Here is a 20,480-nt window from a genome sequence, read left to right as displayed (position 1 = left end):
TCGACAATCGCCAGAAAAAAAAACACAAGAATTTTCTTGATACTCCTGGTGGCTAGGTAAAACGTTTGTAACATTGCTTCCCTCCAAGATAAGGTAAGAAAAAAGATTGCAGTTGCTGTAACATTGTTTGGCTTTACTGCCATCATTGTCCCAGGAGGACGAACAGCTCAATCTGCTTTGAAATTACCACTAAACCTAGTCATGAATAACAGTCCAATTTGTAACAGAAGCAAAGATTCAGGTTCAGCAGAAGTGTTGTGCCAATGCCACTTTATTATTTGGGATGAATGCACCATGTGACAGAGAACTGCAATGGATGCTCTTAGGAAGACCCTACAGGACATCAGAGGTAGGAATAAATCTATCGGAGGAGTTACATTAGTTTTATTATGAGACTTCAGACAGATATTACCAGTCATTCTGCGATGAACCAGATCTGATGAAATAAAAGCATACATTAAGTCTCCACACCTATGGAATAAAGTACTGAAATTCTCCTTCAATACTAATGTGCGAACTTTATTACATGGGAACCAATGTGCAAAACAGTTTTCATCCTGGTTCCTCCAATTTGGAAATGAGAAAATACCATTTGATGGGAATGGTGATATCAGTTTTGCTCATATTGCTATCATACTGAATTCCTCAGCTGAACTGAAGACCAGTATTTCCACACTTTAGTAATAATTATAATTCCCATAAATGCTCGTGTGAAAGAGCAATTCTTACTCCAAAAATGAGACAGTAGCAAGGATTGACCATGAATTAATGAAAAAGTTTCCAACAGTCATTAAGAAGTATAAATCAGTTGATTTAGTCCTTGATAAAAATCAAGCTGTCCAATACCCAACAGAGTTCCTTAATTCTCTTGAGCCACCTGGAACTCCTCTACCTTAACTCTTTCTGGAGGTAGACGTCCTAATAATGCTTCTACGAAATTTAGATCCTCCTAAATTATGCAGTGGGATAAGATTGATTGTGAAGACATTAACACCTAATGTAGCAAGGCTACAATCATTAATGGATGTGCCCCTGGGGAAGAGGCTTTCATTCCAAGGATTGCAATCAAACCAACAGGCATGCCATTTGAGTTCAAATGAACAAAGTTCCCGATGTGGCTTTGCTTTGCAATGTACATTCATTAAGCTCAAGGAGAGTCTATAAAATCTACTGGCTTGTTTTTCTTATGGTCGCCTTTATGTTGGTTGCTCCAGGTTAAGGTAGTTTGCAAGACTTATTTTTCTATGCTCCAAACAAGAAATCAATGAATGTTGTTTACCCAGAAGCTCTGACGTAATATCCTTTAATATATGTGGTAAAATTTATCTCATTTCATTATAGTGGTAAATTGTGTATTTTTGTTTATGATCATTGTTATTATTATTATTATTATTATTATTATTATTATTATTATTATTATTATTAATGTTTTTTTCTTTCTTCAAATTTTCTTCCATTTCCCACCGAGTGTTTTCCGTACACCTAGGGTGGAGAAGCTCCTTAGGTGCATTCGCAGTTTACACACGCAAATTCACAGGTAAAATATGTACTTAAAAAAATTAATTAATAAATAAAGTTGTAAAAGGATGTTGTTTTCACAGCGGTATTGCTCTTCTCAGTACATGCGTCGTTCCAGTTAACACGAGGTTTGCACTTTCTGTAGGGATGGTAAGCCTGGTATCATTTTCAAATAGGTTTGGTACCTTTTTTTAACATTCCTAGAGATCCTACAATCACTGGCATGGTAGTCGCCTTGAAACCACATTTTTTCAATATCACTTTGCAAGTCTTTATATTTACTGATCTTGTCAAATTCTTTTGCCGCTATATTATGATCGTAAGGAATACTTTTGTCAATTAATAAACTTATATTCTTTGTCTGATCTTTTATAATAATATCCGGTTTATTAGCTTTCATAGTTTTGTAGGTACATACGGGGAAGTCCCAGAGAATCGACACATTTTCTCCCTCAGTCACAGCTTCAGGATTTATCAGCGGATTTGAGTTTATAATCCAGTGTAAACACTGCCCGACTCTGTCATGTGTTGCTTTATATTCTATAGGTGCTAACATTCTACACCCTGAAATTAGGTGGTCTAGTGTCAATCTCATCGTTACAGAATCGGCATTTTGGGTCAGCTCCATTTTTTATGACATTGTGTTGGTAGTTCCGGGTTAATAAGCTTTGGTCTTGACCAGCTAATATGAAACCTTCACACTCTGCTTTTAGTCCTGAGCTTCGTAACCGTTGATGCGTGTGTTTCTGGTCGACATCAGTTTGTTTGCTATGGGCCACATACTTGCCATGCAGAGGTTTCTGTTCCCATCTGCTAGCTAATTTTTCATGTGCTTTTGTCTTTGCAATTAATTTTATTTTCTTTCCAGCAGCAGTTGGCACATTTCCTGCAACCTGATCAATCTGGTGGATGTCTGGTGGGCAGCGAGTTTTTTGCTCTCTTTCAGAATACAGTGAGGTTTTTTCGGTCTTTCATGCTTTTTCACAAGTTTCAGCATCCAATCGTTGGTTGTTTCAAGGTATTTGGCCAGTCCGATTGTGGTGCTTTTGTACGTAAGTTCAAGCTGGATCAAGCCTCAACCTCTCTGAGCTCTGGGAAGGTAAAGACGATCCACGTCTGCCTTTGGATGGTGCATCTTATTACAAGTCAGTAGCTTGCGGATTTTTCTATCCATTTTGACTATTTCACTGGTATTCCAGTTAAGCACATTGAAGCTATAAAGAACTGCTGGGAGTGCTAAGGAATCTATGGCTAATACCTTATTATATGCAATCAGCTCAGACTTCAGAAATGCTCGAACTCTTCTATAACATTCCTTCCTAACCTTCTCTTTCATGCTTGCATGATGAATACCAGAGCCTTCATTTATTCCTAGGTATTTATAGGTTTGTTCCTGCTCAAGTTCCTTTATTACTGTTTCGACATCTAATTCTATTACAGTTGACTTTACCAGTTTCTTAAAAGTGACTTTGGCACACTTTTCAAAGCCAAACTTCATCCCGATATCATCACTGAATTATTTCACGGTATGTAGTAGTCCTTCAAGCACTTCATCAGCTTTGCCATATAATTTTAAATCATCCATATAAAATAGATACCTTATTTTCCTGCTGTCAATTTCGTAGACATACTCTGTTATATTCAGTTCATTGAAAGTGGCATTAGTGCCATGCAGAAAATTAGTGGTGAAAGTGAGTCACCTTGGAAAATGCCACAGTTTATGCTAATATTGTCTGAGCGTAATACTCCATTAGAATGATATAATTCGAGCTTCGTGTTCCATAATGATATATTATACTTTAAATAAATCTGAAATCACAATAGAAATTTCGAAAATCATCGGAATCCCCGAATGTGGTATGCTGTCAATCAATCCATGAAGAGCTGAGATGTCTGCCCTTGTTATGGCAGTTTTCAAGGATCATGCGATAAATTAGGAGCTAATTTTTGCATCTGTATGAGCCTCGTCTGCATCCTTTTTTGTTCAGTGGGAAAGAGGTTATTCTCTTCCATAAACGTATATGTTTTCTCCACTAGAATAGATGTCAAAATCTTATAGGTAGTAGAAAAACATGTTATAGACCGGTAGTTTTTTGGGTCTTTGGTTTCGTTATTTTTGGCGGGGAGGTAAGTAATACAATTTTCCATCTTGTCTGGGTCTTTCATAATATTGTTAAATAGTATTACTAACATTTTGTGTGCGCATGAGAGTGTTGAGAGCCAGAAATTTGGTACTCTATCAATACCAGGGATTTTCCACATAACAGCATTCCTTAGTGCCCTCCTTAAGTCGGCGATTAAGACGTCTTCGCATATTGTTCTTGTAGATTTTTCTATGCATCTTGGATGCGTTTGATCCAGTCTGCATTTTCATTGTATGGTTTCTCATCACTTCAGATCCCTTTCTAAAAGTTTTCAACTTCTTCCATTAGGGGTGAATTTTCAATGGTTATGTTTTATTTCCCTATTTCCCTGTAAAATGATTTGGCATTGGATTTGATCATCTTATTTTGCTTGTAGAAAATCTGCGTATTCTCTGAGCTTTTGCTTGAACTTTTTGTTTAAGTGTTTCATTCGCTGACAGTAGTTCTCTTGTTGAAAGTCCATATTTTCTCACGATCTTCCTGCGATTTCTTGATCTTACACCATTGATCTTACACCATTTCCAGAGATTAGCTCAGTTAATATTGATATCTCCCTTCCCAATGATTCAATCTCAGTTTCAATTCTGCTCCTCCAGGTTTATATATATATATATATTGTTTAAAAAATCGTGGATCAGGCCAAAACAATTTGAAGTAAATGCAAGGTAAATCACAAGAAAACAAATAAGTGAATTAATGTAGACTTACCTTGTATTCAATATTTCGGAGGTATGACCCCATCTTGAAGACATTGACGTTAGGTTCTTGAAAATGCGTCCATAGACCGAAATATTGAATACAAGGTAAGTCTACATTTATTCTCATATATATTTTTTTTTTTGGTGATTTACCTTGCAAATACTTCGCATTGATTTGGCCTTACTCACGAACTTTTATACAATATATTCTACAGAATGCTTCATCGTAATTATTCCATATAATAATATGTATATATATATAAATATAAGCTTCATGGCTCATGGATCGAAGTGTAGGGAGAAAGTTAGCTTCGAGCAATACGTACTTAATGTAATAAAGCAACATTTTGAGACGGAAATTACGGGTTACTTTTGTTTATTGGAGAGCGATAAGTTGAAAAAAAAAACGTTCTTTACATATTCATGGTAGGGGAACGAGGGATCCGAATGAGCGAAAAAGACTACAAGATTTACGGAATGGAGGAGAAAAAATCCGGGCTACATACGTTTCTTTGGAACTTCAGAAATGGTAAAATCGAAGCGAGGTTTTTACCGCCGTTTACTCTTCAGGCCATGGATAACGTGATTGGATTAAAGGCTACATTGTCTCAAAGAGTACATGTTGACGCAAAGAGGTTCCACTCGTTATGAAACATGTGTACCCTGGATTTTTCCTACCCCATTCCGTAACACTTATATATATATATATATATATATATATATATATATATATATATATATATATATATATATATATATATATATATATATATATATATATATATATATATATATATATAGAGAGAGAGAGAGAGAGAGAGAGAGATACATACATCCATATATAAATATACATGTATACATATGTATATATAATATGAATATATATTATATATATATATATATATAAAAATATGTGTGTGTGTGTGTGTATGTTTGTGTTTGCGTGTGTGTGTGTGTGTGTGGAGAGAGACATATCGAGGAAATGAGAAAGACAAAGATAGTGGGGAAGAAATATGGTGTTGAAGTGTTCATTTGCGCAGCCTCCATTTTCTCGATAACAAGTTACTGTCTATTATTAGAGGCATTTAGTTTGCGTTTTAACTTATATAACACAAAATAAAGAGATAGAGAAGTATTACTCATGATTGGTGAGTATTTGGAACTAAAATGTTTTATGCAATTGTCTACTTTTAATATTTGTTATTTTCTAAGTATAGTTTTCAGCATTTTATTCATCAGATTTACATTTTTGTGTCGTTAGTAATGTGCTAAAATTGAAAAAAAAAGTAATATAATTCTTTGATTTCTATCACAAAAAATAGGTTAGCGAGAAAATTATTATTATTACATATCTTTACGTTAGGAAGCACTTTACAGAAATTTCCCTTGAACACATTAGTGAACGATCGGTTAGAAAACATAATAGAGAAGTAATGCTATGGATGTATGCAAATTTAATAGACATAGTATTGACATATGCAAAAGATTTTGCGCAGTATAAGCAGCTGCGTTATATTTCACTAAATACGTAGTTTACATTCAGACTTCAGCTGACAGCATCAAAGGATTAAATAAAAATATATAAAAATATCAATGATATACTTTTATCAAGAAATCGTAATCAATACTCAAGTTATAGCTTACTGAATTTATTTTTTTTACTCATCTGTTTTACCCTTTTTCACACTAACGGTAGAAATTTTATTTTATTTTTCGCATTTTATTTCTAAAAATGCGACATCGGTTCCAGTAGGTACCCATGCATATCCAATTGTTAAATTTCATCATTTGTAATTCAAAAGAGAGAAAAATAATGTACTATCGACTAACTGATGAACGGTTTGTATATGTTTGCAATTTAGTCTACTAGTTATAAGAAAATACATCCTTCCATGACATCAGACATCGTAATCACCGCCGAGAATTGAAAATGTTTAAAGAAAGACAATGGATAGCAGGCAATTCTAGGCATATCATTTTTCATATTTATGTGGTTCGAGAATTGAAAGTTATTTTCAAATCTGAGGCATATGAGAAAAAAATGAGAAAAGTAACACTATAGATGAGGCAGACTAATCCATACAAACTACCAGTTGAATATAATAAATTGGAAGTTAATTTAATTGAAGTCCGCAAACAAGACCTCTTCCAGAAAATAACTAACGTTATTTCACAGTCAACACCCCACCCTTTTATCAACCCAGCGTATTAAATACAAAAAAAAGAAAAAAATAGTTAACCTCACATGATAGTATGCAACCAATGCAATATATGATTGCAGCTGCCAAGTCCCGGTTCATACACAGCTGTTATGGAGTTTGCAGCGGCAACCGCTGAGCAGTTTGCCGGTTCTTCGATATGTGCACAGACACCATATCAATATTGTATATAACATCAATCTCGATATAAGTGTATAAGACATGACGGTTCAGATTGAAAGGATGATCAATGAAAACACTCCAAATATAACTTTTAAGAGTGGAAACACAATGCTTATGTTTTGATTAGCTGGATAGATTCAGGTGAAAATATTTACATGATATGAATCATGTCAGTGAAATCAGTACCAATAACAGCAGCATGCTAAAAATATAAATAAGAAACGAAAAACATATGCTAAGACAGACACGTTACAACCATAATGCGTACGTACACCGACGTACATTGTACTCATTAAAATAACATAAAAAAGCAACTCGGCAATATAGATTTAGATTGCAAAAAAAAAATCCTCATTTCGATCGGAAGGAAACAATGTTCTTTGGACCTCAGAATCACCTATGTGCCTATCGTTGCACATTACATTTCTCAAGTAGAACATAATAATAAGAATTATCATAATAAGAATCCTTAAAGAAGCCAATAATGCATATTCAAATTTAAAAACACAATATAAAGAGCCAAATTCTTCAGAAATATATCGTGACGTAGATAATATTTTCTCAAGGAGAACTGGAAAAGAGAAGGCTCTCATTAAATTTCATATAATCTATAACATGAAAAGCAGTTAGGAATGTTTGTATAAACAATATATCGGATCTGTTTAATATCGACCTACCATATTTATGACCAGACAAAGAACCGACAAACTCGTTCAAAATATGCAAGGCCAATTCCGATTAAAAAGACTCCGATGGATGCAAGAAATATAGAAACGAAAAGTGCAAAGTAATATTCAATTTGGAAACCTCCGGTTGTTATATTTGGCAGCAACAGTTAAAGTACTAAGAAAAATGCTTAATAACAAATTGAAAATCACCTAAGTGATCGGAAAATGTCACTATTACTACGAATAACAAGTATTACCTGAAAGTATATACGCACAACCTGTCAATACGCTGGTAACTGAGAGACTTAACTATAATCATATCGCAGTTAGAATATGTAGATTAAAAACATTTCAAGAACATAAAAGTTGGTGAATACGCTCTTATGCGAAGAGCATGCAAAATATTCGAGCCCCTGCATTATCTTAGGCTTAGTGAATACTGTAATAATGTTGAGTAGGAGATCAAAACGAATTAATTATTGCAATGGTCTTGAGTGATTGTCACAAACGTGTATTTTAGAAACGTTAGACAAGAGCAATATGCAACCGATATATGTAAGCATATAAAGATATGGCTAACCAGCGAACAGTTTTAAAGTTGCAGTAGAAAAGAAAAAAATTGCAAATTTACATATTTCTTTCTGATAAGAAATATTGTAAAAAGAAACCCTTTGTTTCCTTTTTCCTGTCTGGAGGCAACCCATTTAAACACGCTAAGCTACATTGGAATCGATGCTAATTTAGATTTGACTCAGAGAAAAATTGTAATTCGTTCAACTGCACGGTATATGAATTATCACTCATAAAACATCTAAAATCTGACAGAAGTTACTGCAAATGTAAAGACGGTTGTGGCATGTATTACTATAATTCTAGTACCAAAGAAACATCGCAGAACAAGAGAAACCTGGTGTTAATATTTCCAAAAATTAAACGTTTTGCTATATTTAGTGAACGAAACAGAGATTAAGGTAATGAATTGCAGAATATTGGAAAGAAATTATTTAAATGTCCCAAGCATTTTGTGTTTTTTGAGAAATAAATGCTAAAACAACAGCAAGAAACATTCCAGTACCTGAGAATTATACCAGTAATGGGGAAATAAATATATAACAGAAGCATTGACTGTGTAGTGCACAATTCCTAAATTAAAAATCTCAGTCAAAGTATCTTCACTATTCAAATACAGGAAACTGTGGCAGTGGAAATTAAGCGGGTGAGGAAATGTTACAGGCAAGGCAATGCACACTCATCACCGGTCGCAATTCACACTCATTGGAAAAATAATAATTAACATAACATTGGTCATGTGCGCTTTACTACCTAACACCGACATTTTAGGACCCCTTTTCTCTGAACACTTTTTGGCAAGAAATATGAACAGTATTTAAACACATGTATCTTAATAAGAATACCACTGTTACCCTAATACTTATTTTACAATCGCTGAATAGCAACCAGTAAACAATGTCAAGCCCATTTCTTTTACTATCTTGTAATTTATACCTTATAATGCTTATCATGTCTATTTCTGATGTATTCGATACAATGATGTCACTGTAATATTTTATCCCAATCGCCCAGCATCTCAACAATATTAAACCTTTTTCTTTCTGAACCTACGAGATGTCGGGCGGGAAATATATTGTTTTCAAAGCAGCTGTGGTTTAAAAGTCATTGCCTTTTGTGGAATATGAAGAAGCATTAGCTGAAATATTTTCCTCTCTCTCTCTCTCTCTCTCTCTCTCTCTCTCTCTCTCTCTCTCTCTCTCTATCTCTCTCTCTCTCTCTCTCTCTCTCTCTCTCTCTCTCTATCTATCTATCTATCTATCTCTTATATATATATATATATATATATATATATATATATATATATATATATATATATATATATATATATATATATATATATATATATATATATTTATTTAATTATTCATTTATTTATGTATACATACCTACATGTATTTATGTATATTTGTCCTCGCTATGTATTTAAAGTGCAACTGATGATGAGGCTTTGGTTCTGGAATTCCAGCGTTCATCTTCACCGCTTAGCCCCTAGCATCTCCAAGTCTAGTCTGACCTTGAGCAGTTGCACCTATTAGTACCCCCGCTCTGATTTAACTAGAACATGTAATGACAATACACCTAAATGCGTTTATGCAGAAATATTTTGGGTTAGTGTCAAGCCACGCAATAAAACCACTGGACTTTAGGAACTTGATACTGTTGGAACAGCATCCTTCTAAAAGGGGGACACACTGATGTACAATATGCAGTTTCACCTAATTACTGGCCACTTCGATTCGGCCTGTCAGTAGCGATTAATTATAGAGACTCGGAAGGTGTACTTCGACCTTACGACCTTTTATCGCCATAATCTATTGACGTGCAGAGGTCCCTTTACAATGATCTCATTTCTTATTCTTTCTACTGAAAGTCCTACAGTGATGGAAGTGCGACATGCTCTCGTATAACCAATTCAAAGAGCACAATATGTTACAGCTTTCATCTTCACCTATGCTTCATACCTTGCAGACCTGCGGCTGTATTGAATAGTCATATGGAAATCTATTAACAGAAATTCACAAATACCATTGACAAAAGGAAGTACGTGGAAACGACAATCATCTGTGTAGATGATTATAGCTTCCTTGTGCTTCCTGTAAAGATGTTGCTAAAGCCATATATGTTTATAGAAGGGAGATTGTAATTTAGTTATGTATTTTAAATATAATTATATTGTGGCTTAATTATATTTTACGTTTTATCAATTTGTTATTCATGTTCTACATGAAACGCAATAGTTCACAGAATTTCACTATGACAAAAAATTGTACTCGAAGACATTAAATGTTCGAAATGATAAAAAATTCTAAAAACCAGTACACATCCTTGTGCTTATTATAGAATAAACATAAGTAGTCAAATAGACATGGACATCCAAACCCATAAATATATATATATATAGTTATAAGCATATGTATACGTAATATCTAGCCTTCTCTCTGTCTCTCTCTCTGTATATATATATATATATATATATATATATATATATATATATATATATATATATATATATATATATATATATATATATATATATATATATATATAAATATAGTATAATATAATATAATATAATACTGTATTATTCTTTATATGTTTGTACGTTTCAGCACATATTTGTAAGTCTGTTTCCGCCTGATTTGGTTATCACTTTAAATTATATTTCCTGAAAAATATTATTCGTTTTCTCATTCATGTAAGCAATAATTGAGACGCTCGCTTTCAAAAATTGACATAAGAAATATGATTGATACCTTCAGCTCCACTGTAAAAAAGTAACACTTGAATGAAAAAATAGCTTAAATATTTCTTCTTATTAATGTGTCCCAACCTAAAAGTAACTGAGAAAATGTGTACTATTTTAAGCATAGTTTATTAGGAAGGAACTATGGTAACTCCTTGAATTATCTTTAATATTTCTTTTTTGAATCAATAAGTGTATTGCAGTAGAATTATTTGCAATATTGTAACTACAGTTAATGGTAGTGGAAGACTCGGGAGGATATCGTGGACAGAGCAATAAACCACGTCACGTCAGTATACTAAAGAAACTAACACATTTAGGATACTTACACTAAGTATTAATAGAAGGCAAATTGAATGGAAAAATTGAGAGGGCTAGCAAAGAATAATACAGGATATATAAAGCTACAGAAAAGTAATGGAGATGTCGATGCACTTTATTCAACCAGACGATACTTGATGGTGATGGCAATTCTCTGTTTCTTTGAATATAATTTATAAAATATTTGTTTCTTAATACTTCCTTTGAAAAGTACCATTATATGATGTGATATGAAGCTTTCTTATATTTACTTGATGTGCTAGCAAGTTTTATTAATGGAATCAGTTTCTTTTATTCTATCATCCATAATGCTTATACACTGTTAAAATTTACCCCCATTATGCTGTTGTATATTCTACGTGTAAGTATCTATGCACACTGTCGACGCAGAATTCGATTATGCCGGTTAGTTATACTGCTTCCGATTTTTGATTTCAGAAATTTTGTATCAAACTTATTTCTTCGGAAAATGAATTTATTCTGTCTACTCTTGTGTAACTTCATGTTTATTCTCGTGTAATGATAATAAACATGGGGGAGAACTTCGAGTATGAAAGATTACAATCATTTCAAAATAATTCATTTATATTTGGAATTTTGTCTAATAATTCGCTAATGATTTAAAGTGGAATATCTATGTTCAAGAGACATGCAACTGTTTTAAAATTTTAACTTGTTTTTTTCTCTACATTTCACAAGATAAGTCTAAAGAAATGTATGACTGTATATATGGGGAATGACCTTCATATTTCAGTTTATTTTGCGAGGAATTTCAATACCTACATTCTATCAAGATATGCGGATTATGATAAAAATAAATCAGTTTTATCTATAGGGCGACATCTTTAAGGAATGATACACTTCTGTGTATGCGATAAAATCGATGCTAAACACACTTGAAATACCATAGTATTAATGCTGCAGGCAAATGCAGGAAATAATAACAACAACAGCAACAACAACAACAACAACAACAACAACAACAACAACAACAACAACAATAATAATAATAATAATAATAATAATAATAATAATAATAATAATAATAATACTATTGATGATAATAATAATGGGTTGCAAACCTAAGTGCAGAGGTACCAACTCCTGACAGACGTTAGTGCTGAGGTATCCACCACTGATAGAGAAAACTGTACTTAGAGACTGCAAGAGGAGGAAAACTAACTTAGCCATGTCATGGATCGACTATCGTAAGGCATACGATATGATCGCACACTCTTAGATAATGGAATGTATGAACCTATTTGGTATTGCATCGAATGTTGAGCGATTGCTTGGAAAACGTATGGCGAATTGGAGGACACACTTTACAGCATACGGAAGAAGTTTAGGTACAGTAGAAATCAGGAGGGGCACCTACCAAGGGAACTGCCTGTCCTCACTGATCTTTGTACCGTGCTTCATACCCCTAACACTGATACTGCGGAAAGCAAAAGCTGTGTATGTATTCAAACCACTATAGGAATAAAAAAAGTACCTATTTCAGAAGCAAGGAAAACAGGAACAATACAAAAATAAACTGTTTTCAATCTTTAACGAAGCTGACAAATATAAAAATGAAGTCATTCTTCCTAACAACTATGAAGAAAAACAAGAAACAATAAAAGCTGTAAAACAACTGAAATCCGAACTAAAACTGGGACAGCAACGGATCATGATAAAACTATGGCAAGAAAAGACCCTTCATGGCAAATGCAGAGTTAAAATAAACAGAAAAGGAATAGACAAAACAAAATCCCAACAATGACTGAGAAGCTCAGGACTCAAAACAGAGACTGAAGGATTTTTTTTTAATAGAAGCACAAGACCAAAGCCTTCCCACCAGAAATTACTTAAAACATGTAATGAAAAGAAACGGTTAAAATGCAAAAATTTGCAAATAGATGTAAATCGAGTTTGGAATCTAAATGCAGAAACAATTCCTATCATAATACATAACAATGGCAGCAGGACTAACAAGTATATATAACGTACAGAAAATTGCACTACTAGGCACCGCACACATCCTACGTAAAACACTTTCAGTACAGTAAAAATAAAAGCATCACAACAAACCACAGCACATAGCCAAGGCACAGAGCTGCGCTCTGTAGTGCAGTGAAAACGCATGATAAAATAATAATAATAATAATAATAATAATAATAATAATAATAATAATAATAATAATAATAATAATAATAATAAGAAGAAGAAGAAGAAGAAGAAGAAGAAGAAGAAGAAGAAGAAGAAGAAGAAGAAGAAGAAATGATTTGGCAATAGTGGTAACTGAAATGCGGAGCCTTAAAACAAAGGCAAGACCTAATATAGTAGGCTCATTACGTATGATTAAAAAAACAAAATATTCAGACAAATACATAACGAAATCTCCAGGACTTACAAGTATATATAGCATATAGACAATAGCACTAATAGGCACCGCACACACCCTACGTAAAACACATTCAATACTGCGAAAATAAGATCTCCACAACAAATCACAAATCATACCCAAAGTACACAGAGCTGTGCTTGTTAGTACAATAAACCACAAATCATACCCAAAGTACACAGAGCTCTGATTGGTAGTGCAGTGAATGCACGTGATAGAAATAAGTCTACTAAATAATGATAATAATAATGTCTTAGCTAACAACATCTCTAATGTTGGTAAAATGATATAACTACTGATTAGTAGAAATCTTAAAATGAGTAATTTATTTATGAAGAAATGTAGACAAGGTAATGTAAACCTAACAACGACCACGAGAATGAGCTTTAAGCGAATGTGTCACGCCCGGCAGGTTCTAAGGAACAACCACACAGGCCCGGTCGTAATCAAGTTATTGCTGAACCACAACAACGAAAGAGTTTTAAATGGACAAAAGAGAACAACAAATTGTTGTTTAAATATCATATTAGGAATGAGTCGGATAAAAATAAAGGGTTTCGGAAAAGTTTATTGGAGCGCTGGAAAAAACTATTATCCATATAATGAGCTGACGAATGTGAGCGGAAAAAGATTTGGCTGATCAGATTAGGCAAATTAAGATCAAATAGTGGTTAGAGAAGATATAACAAGAGGAGACTATAATGGAAGTACGAAAGTTACTGCATGTGACTACTGGTCCAGAAGACATGCCCATGGAACAAGAGAATGTACATAACTTGAGCATAGAGTGGACAGTCTAATATATACAGAAGATGTTAATGGACCTCAAAGTAGAGATTTACAGCAAGAAATTAGTCCAGAACTATATGCTTTTGAAGTCATGTGATAGGGCAAAGTGAACATCTGAAAAAAGGAAAGTAAATGTAAGTTGTAAGAAAGAACAAAACCGAGTTAAAATATTTGAAGTATGCCATCATACAGATATTTAGAGAAAATATAGAGCAGATAAACATACAAACATTCCGTAAAAGGAAAATAAAAGCATCTATACATGGCGGAAAGATTTAAGCTAGACCGAGAAAGAGAGCAGATGGAATGTGAGTCACAAGGAAGCAGAACAAAGCAACATGAGTACTTAATAGAACCTGGTGGATAAGAGCACTCTATTTATGTTGGAGGTTTTAAAACAAGGGGATGAAACCTAGTAGATTTAAGAACAAAAAGTTTCGAGGATAGATGCCTTTGGAAGCGATAAAGTAGGAGCAGAGTTACCTGACTATAGAAACAACTGACATGGAGATACAAGAGGACATTACCATCATGCTGGAAGATATACAAATTGGAGTTGGTGAGATGAAAAATTCAAAGATTGTTGGGCCGAAACTGTCCAAGGATTTTTGGTTGAAGTTTTTGTCGAATGTACATACTAAGGTACAAACACTCATGCAAGGCTGTGTACAAGAATGGATATTTAAAGAAAGAAATTTGATGATTCAGAAGGACGCATCCACGGGTATAGTGACCAACAACTGTCGTCCCATTGCTTGTATATCTATGATGTGAAAGCTTCTAACAGGAATAATCGAGAAGGAAATTGAATTGTACAACCATCTCGAAACAAATGAACTGCTAGTAAATGAACAGAGAGAAGGTTGAAAAGTCTATAAAAGTTTCGGATTAACTATAAAATGGCATATGATATGTTTACTCGCTCGTGGATTCTAAAGTACTTCGAGAAGGTCGAGGCAGCTAAAATATGAAATATGATTTCAAAAACAAGAGAAAATAAAAGGCCGTCTTGACATCAGGTGGAAAGGAAACAGGACTAGTCGATATCAAGAGCAGAATCTATCAAGGAGATTTTGTATCACCTTTGCTGTTTCTTGTCAGTATGTTACCACTCTCCGTGGTTTGAGAACTATGGGAGCTGCTTACAAACTATGATCTTCTACTGTTTGCTTATTTTGTCTTCTATGATCATATCAGATCTTCTTGTTTCAATAGTAGGGTCGGTCTTTACGAGGAAATCCCTCAAGATCTCGTAATTCTATTTTTTATCACAGCCTCTGGTACGTGTCCATACCACGTTTTTGTTGTTTTAGAGTCACACATCGAGGTAAAAAGTTTCATCACGATGTAATTCTTTTACCAACATATACATTTCTGCGTTTATACTCCTTTCGTGCTAGTATACTGAACTCACTCAAAGGTAATTGATACTTTCGTCTCCTTTCCTCAGAAGTCTGCGTTTGTTGATTGACCGAGTTTTGTCGATCGTTGCCTTGATCAGGTGTGTTCTGATGACGTGTTCCTGAGCGGCTATAATTAGCTCTACTGTCTCTCATTTCGAGTTCCCTTTCCTCAACTAGTGCCAGCGATCTTTACTTCCGACATTCTCAGCTTGCTGCATGAATTGCCCATGCAGTTCTATTACCTTACAACTCTTAGCCCTGTTGTTCCTTATTTTCTCTTTGATTTATACTCTTTCGGTCACTTTTGGAGATCGCTAGTTAACGATAATATACTTTTCTTATTCTGAACAACATAGCTTTTAAGGTCCAGTATCGTAGTATCGACAATCCCTACACCAGATTATAACTGACATTCCGTCTCAAACCACAACGATATACACAATGTTGAATTTATTAAACAGTTTGATTCTACAACCACTATCTCTGTTTGAAGTATTTGAACTGTCTTAGATTATTTACTTCGGTAAAATATATTCTCTACAGTAAACTGAAGATAACTCATTCAAGATAATCCTTTCATATATAAAGAGGAAGATAAGTTGTTATTTAAACCATCGTCTGAATTTCTGCCTACCACTATATATCCTCTGCTTTGAACTAACTTAATTAAGAAAAAGATAAAATGAATTTACAACACGAAACGTACCCCAGCATGGCCACAGTCTAATGATTAAAGCATGTAAAAGATACACGATGTGGGGTGTGAATCATACATTTCTATATCAGATCTTTGATTTATATACCTTGTGTAATTTTCTAGGGCTCCTAAAAGTTTTCCTTTCTGATGATGAAAGTATAAGAAGCCATGCGATATGAAATTTGTAAATGACAGCCTGATTTTCTCCGAACAATTTGTTCTTTTGGGCAAGTGCCTTCTTCTATAGCCTACTGCCGACAAATGTCTTTCGCATGGATTTGGCAGACGGAAACTGAAAGAAGCCCGTCGCATATATACACAAATACATATATATATATGTGTATATATATATATATATATATATATATATATATATATATATATATATATATATATATATATATATATATATATATATATATATGTGTGTGTGTGTGTGTGTGTGTGTGTGTGTGTGTGTGTGTGTGTGTGTGTGTGAATATATATATATATATATATATATATATATATATATATATATATATATATATATATATACTATTTTAGTCTTTTACTTGTTTCAGTCATTTGAGTGCGGCCATGCTGGGGCACTGCCTTTAGTCGAGCAAATCGACCCCAGGACTTATTCTTTGGAAGCCTAGTACTTATTATATCGGTCTCTTTTGCCGAACCGCTAGCTTACGGGGACGTAAAGACACCAGCATCGGTTTTCAAACGATATTGGGGGGACAAACACAGACACACAAACACACACATACATACATACACACACACACACACATATATATATATATATATATATATATATATATATATATATATATATATGTATGTATGTATGTGTGTGTTTGTGTGTCTGTGTACTAGGCTTCCAAAGAATAAGTCCTGGGGTCGATTTGCGCGATTAAAGGCAGTGCCCCAGCATGGCCGCACTCACAAGACTTGGGTCGGCCCGAGGCTATAGTAGAAGACACATGCCCAAGGTGCCACGCAGTGGGACTGAACCCGGAACCATGAGGTTGGTGAGCAAGCTACTTACCACACAGCCACTCCTGCGCCTATTGCATTATATATTTTTACATATTTTTATCTGTATATTACATTTCACCCTGCATGTATTAGTGCATGTTCGTATATAGACGTGTATATGAACATATTTGTACGCGTATGGGCATATCCATATATATATATGTGTGTGTGTGTGTGTGTGTGTTTGTGTGTGTGTATGCACATATAGGCGTGTGTGTAGGTATGCATATATGTGTTTCAAGCGAGTGGGAGTGAGCATATGCATATAGGCACATGTACGTGGGTGTGCGTGCGCACATGTGTATGTATGCACATGCAACATACGTGAATTCTATAAGCGTTTTTCTTTTCTTCCTTCCCTTTGGGTTTTTTCCCCTTTAACGGTCATTCTAATAGCTTTTTTTTCTTTTTCATAATAACAGTCATTTACATAGTAATTTCCCTTTCTGTAACGATCATTTTCATATCATTTTTGTATGTCTTAATAACTGACGACATGCCAGAGCAGATTTCCGCCCGACAGCCGAAGCTCGGTGTATTATTATGGCAAACAGAAGAATTGTCTCATATTATATTACAGATAAATTCCTCTAGTTATATAATATTGAGGTCTCATTCATTCTTTCGTTTTCATTTGGTGTTGGTGTGTATACGCATACGTAACTTAGTGTTTCAACAAAAGACACCGATAGAAGGAATATTAGGCTTCAAACAATAACCCTTGGTGTTGATTTTCCTTGTAAAACCCTCGAAGACGATGCACCAGCGAGGCTGCAGAGAAATAACAGAAAACTAAAAGCACATGTATCCTGTATTTCACACAATAACATATCCAAAATAGTAAGCAACATTTATTTTATTGCCTCTGTTGATTGTAATACACATAAAAAAAATTGATAAAATATACCTGCGACATATTCCACCATTTTGAAATTTGCACCATTGGTCCTGTCACGTTAAAACATGCGTCACCAAATAGTATGATTTTAGTTGTGTTTTCATGCATCATATCAAAGAATAAGCGGGTAGCAACAGCCATGTCGCACTGCAATAGGAAAACATTAAAAAATATTAGTAATGAAAAAATGTCTTAAATATTTGAGAAGGCAGGATGACATGAAAATACATAAATATATAAGCAGAGAAAAGTACGGATGACTCTCACTAAAAGAGATAAGTTATTTTTATATAATTTATATTTTACACTTTCGTTCATAAAATGTTTAATTATGCACTTAATTTATGAATTTACCCGAGAAACTGTTCGGGTTGTCTCCACATCCGGATTTATATATCAAATTTCTGCCGCTTTGTCTCACATACGCGAATATGTAAACGAACCGAAATGCAAATCTGTACAATACTCATTCACAAGCATATATATATACATATGTATGTGTGTATTTGTGAGTGTGTATGTGTGTGTGTGTGTGTGTGTGTGTGTGTGTGTGTGTGTGTGCGTACGTGTGTTTGTCTGTGTTTGCTTGTATGCGCGCGTATGAATGTATGTACGGATGCATGTACAAAAAATGGAATGCTATACGAGCACCAGATAGAAATCTACAAATATAACAATCGTTAATATAAAACGCAGTTCAGAGTATACAAAACCACACACACACACACACACAAATATATATATATATGTGTGTGTGTGTGTGTGTGTATACATATCCGTACTTTGACACACACACACACACACATGCTGATATTCACTTTAGCTACATACTTCCTCAAGTATTGATTTATTTCTTAACAGTTTTGACAATGCCAAATAGATGTAAAAAAGCTAGAAGCTGCATATTTAGTTTATACGTTGTATAATATAAAATATAACACGATGATACACAAGAGCACTTACATTCCATAAACCTTTAGGTGTTGTGACTCGTTGTCAAATGTTATGTTAGTCTGCTGACGAAGTGGATTAAATTCACCCAGGAATAATAGAAACTGATAACTTAGAAATTTATCATTCATTTTGTGATGAATATTATTTATATTTGTTTCTTACTAGTCATAATTCCATTGATTGTTTTCACTGTTACAGTCTAGAGTACTATGTGTGTTTTGTATGTGCAGTGTTTTGATTTATCTTGTCGTTTGTATTGAAAGCATCCTTTGTAATTATTATTATTATTATTATTATTATTATTATTATTATTATTATTATTATTATTATTATTATTATTATTATTATTATTATTATTATTATTATTATTATTTATGGTTTCTTTTCATTATAACTTTATTTCAGCTGCTTTAGTATCAGGCATCCTCTGGAGGCCAAGATTAGCAATGGCACTTTTGTTTTGCTATGAATGCAAAAATTATCACCACATTCATTCCATTCTAAACAGAGAGCGCTTTCCGTAGTATCTTTTGTAGTTCACATAGATTGGAGTTACTACCAGTGAGTTGCTTAATATACTTCTCGACTCCCTTCTTTACCATTCCTAAAACACCAATTACTACTGGTATTTTATTACTTCCACATTTTGTGATTTCAATTTGCAGATCTTTATAGTGAGAAACCTTTTTGTATTCCTTTCTTGAGACATTTTGAAGTTGTAGGACAGATATATCTATTAAGAAAACGTTTCTCTGTTATAGTCCTTGATCACAATGTCTGGTCGATTGGAGTCAATTTTTCTGTCTGTTTACATTGTGAAGTTCCAAAGGATGGTGATGCCTTCACCATATACTATATCCTCTGGATATTACCACAACCATGGGATTTAATTTATCATGGGATTTAATATTGTAGTATTTACAAGTATTCCAGCGGATGTACTGCACTACACTGTCATATCTTATGAGGTACACTATTATTATTATTATTATTATTATTATTATTATTATTATTATTATTATTATTATTATTATTATTAGTATTATTATAAATGGCCAACAAGTAGAGAAATATCGCGGCAAAGTAAGATCTCTACTTAGGTATAAAAATAAGTTGAAGCAATCACTAAAATCTCTACAGCTTAAGCAGGACATCTTGGGAAAATTATTACCTAGATCGATCTGCATGGCGTAAAATGGGTCACGATGCATCCAAACAATTTGATATGACGAAAAAGAGCAGTAGAAGAATTATAGCCCCCAACCAACAGATACACT

At 33.8% G+C, this 20,480-nt stretch overlaps 1 protein-coding gene across 2 annotated transcripts in view; it reads right to left on the bottom strand.

Annotated features, from left to right (window-relative positions):
* Positions 1-20,480, bottom strand: part of LOC106873978 (gamma-aminobutyric acid type B receptor subunit 2) — a 1,140,241-nt gene that overhangs the window by 757,269 nt on the left and 362,492 nt on the right. For both annotated transcript variants that reach the window (XM_089355293.1, XM_089355294.1), the window contains exon 2: positions 18,259-18,396. In XM_089355293.1, the coding sequence (XP_089211419.1) occupies positions 18,259-18,396 (138 nt within the window). The remainder of the gene's footprint in view (positions 1-18,258; positions 18,397-20,480) is intronic.

The sequence above is a fragment of the Octopus bimaculoides genome, chromosome 7, assembly GCF_046866305.1.
Source record: "Octopus bimaculoides isolate indiv1 chromosome 7, ASM4686630v1, whole genome shotgun sequence".
Lineage (NCBI taxonomy): Eukaryota > Metazoa > Mollusca > Cephalopoda > Octopoda > Octopodidae > Octopus > Octopus bimaculoides.
Note: the sequence above shows the minus strand (reverse complement) of the source record. Positions and strands in the feature narration are given on the sequence as shown.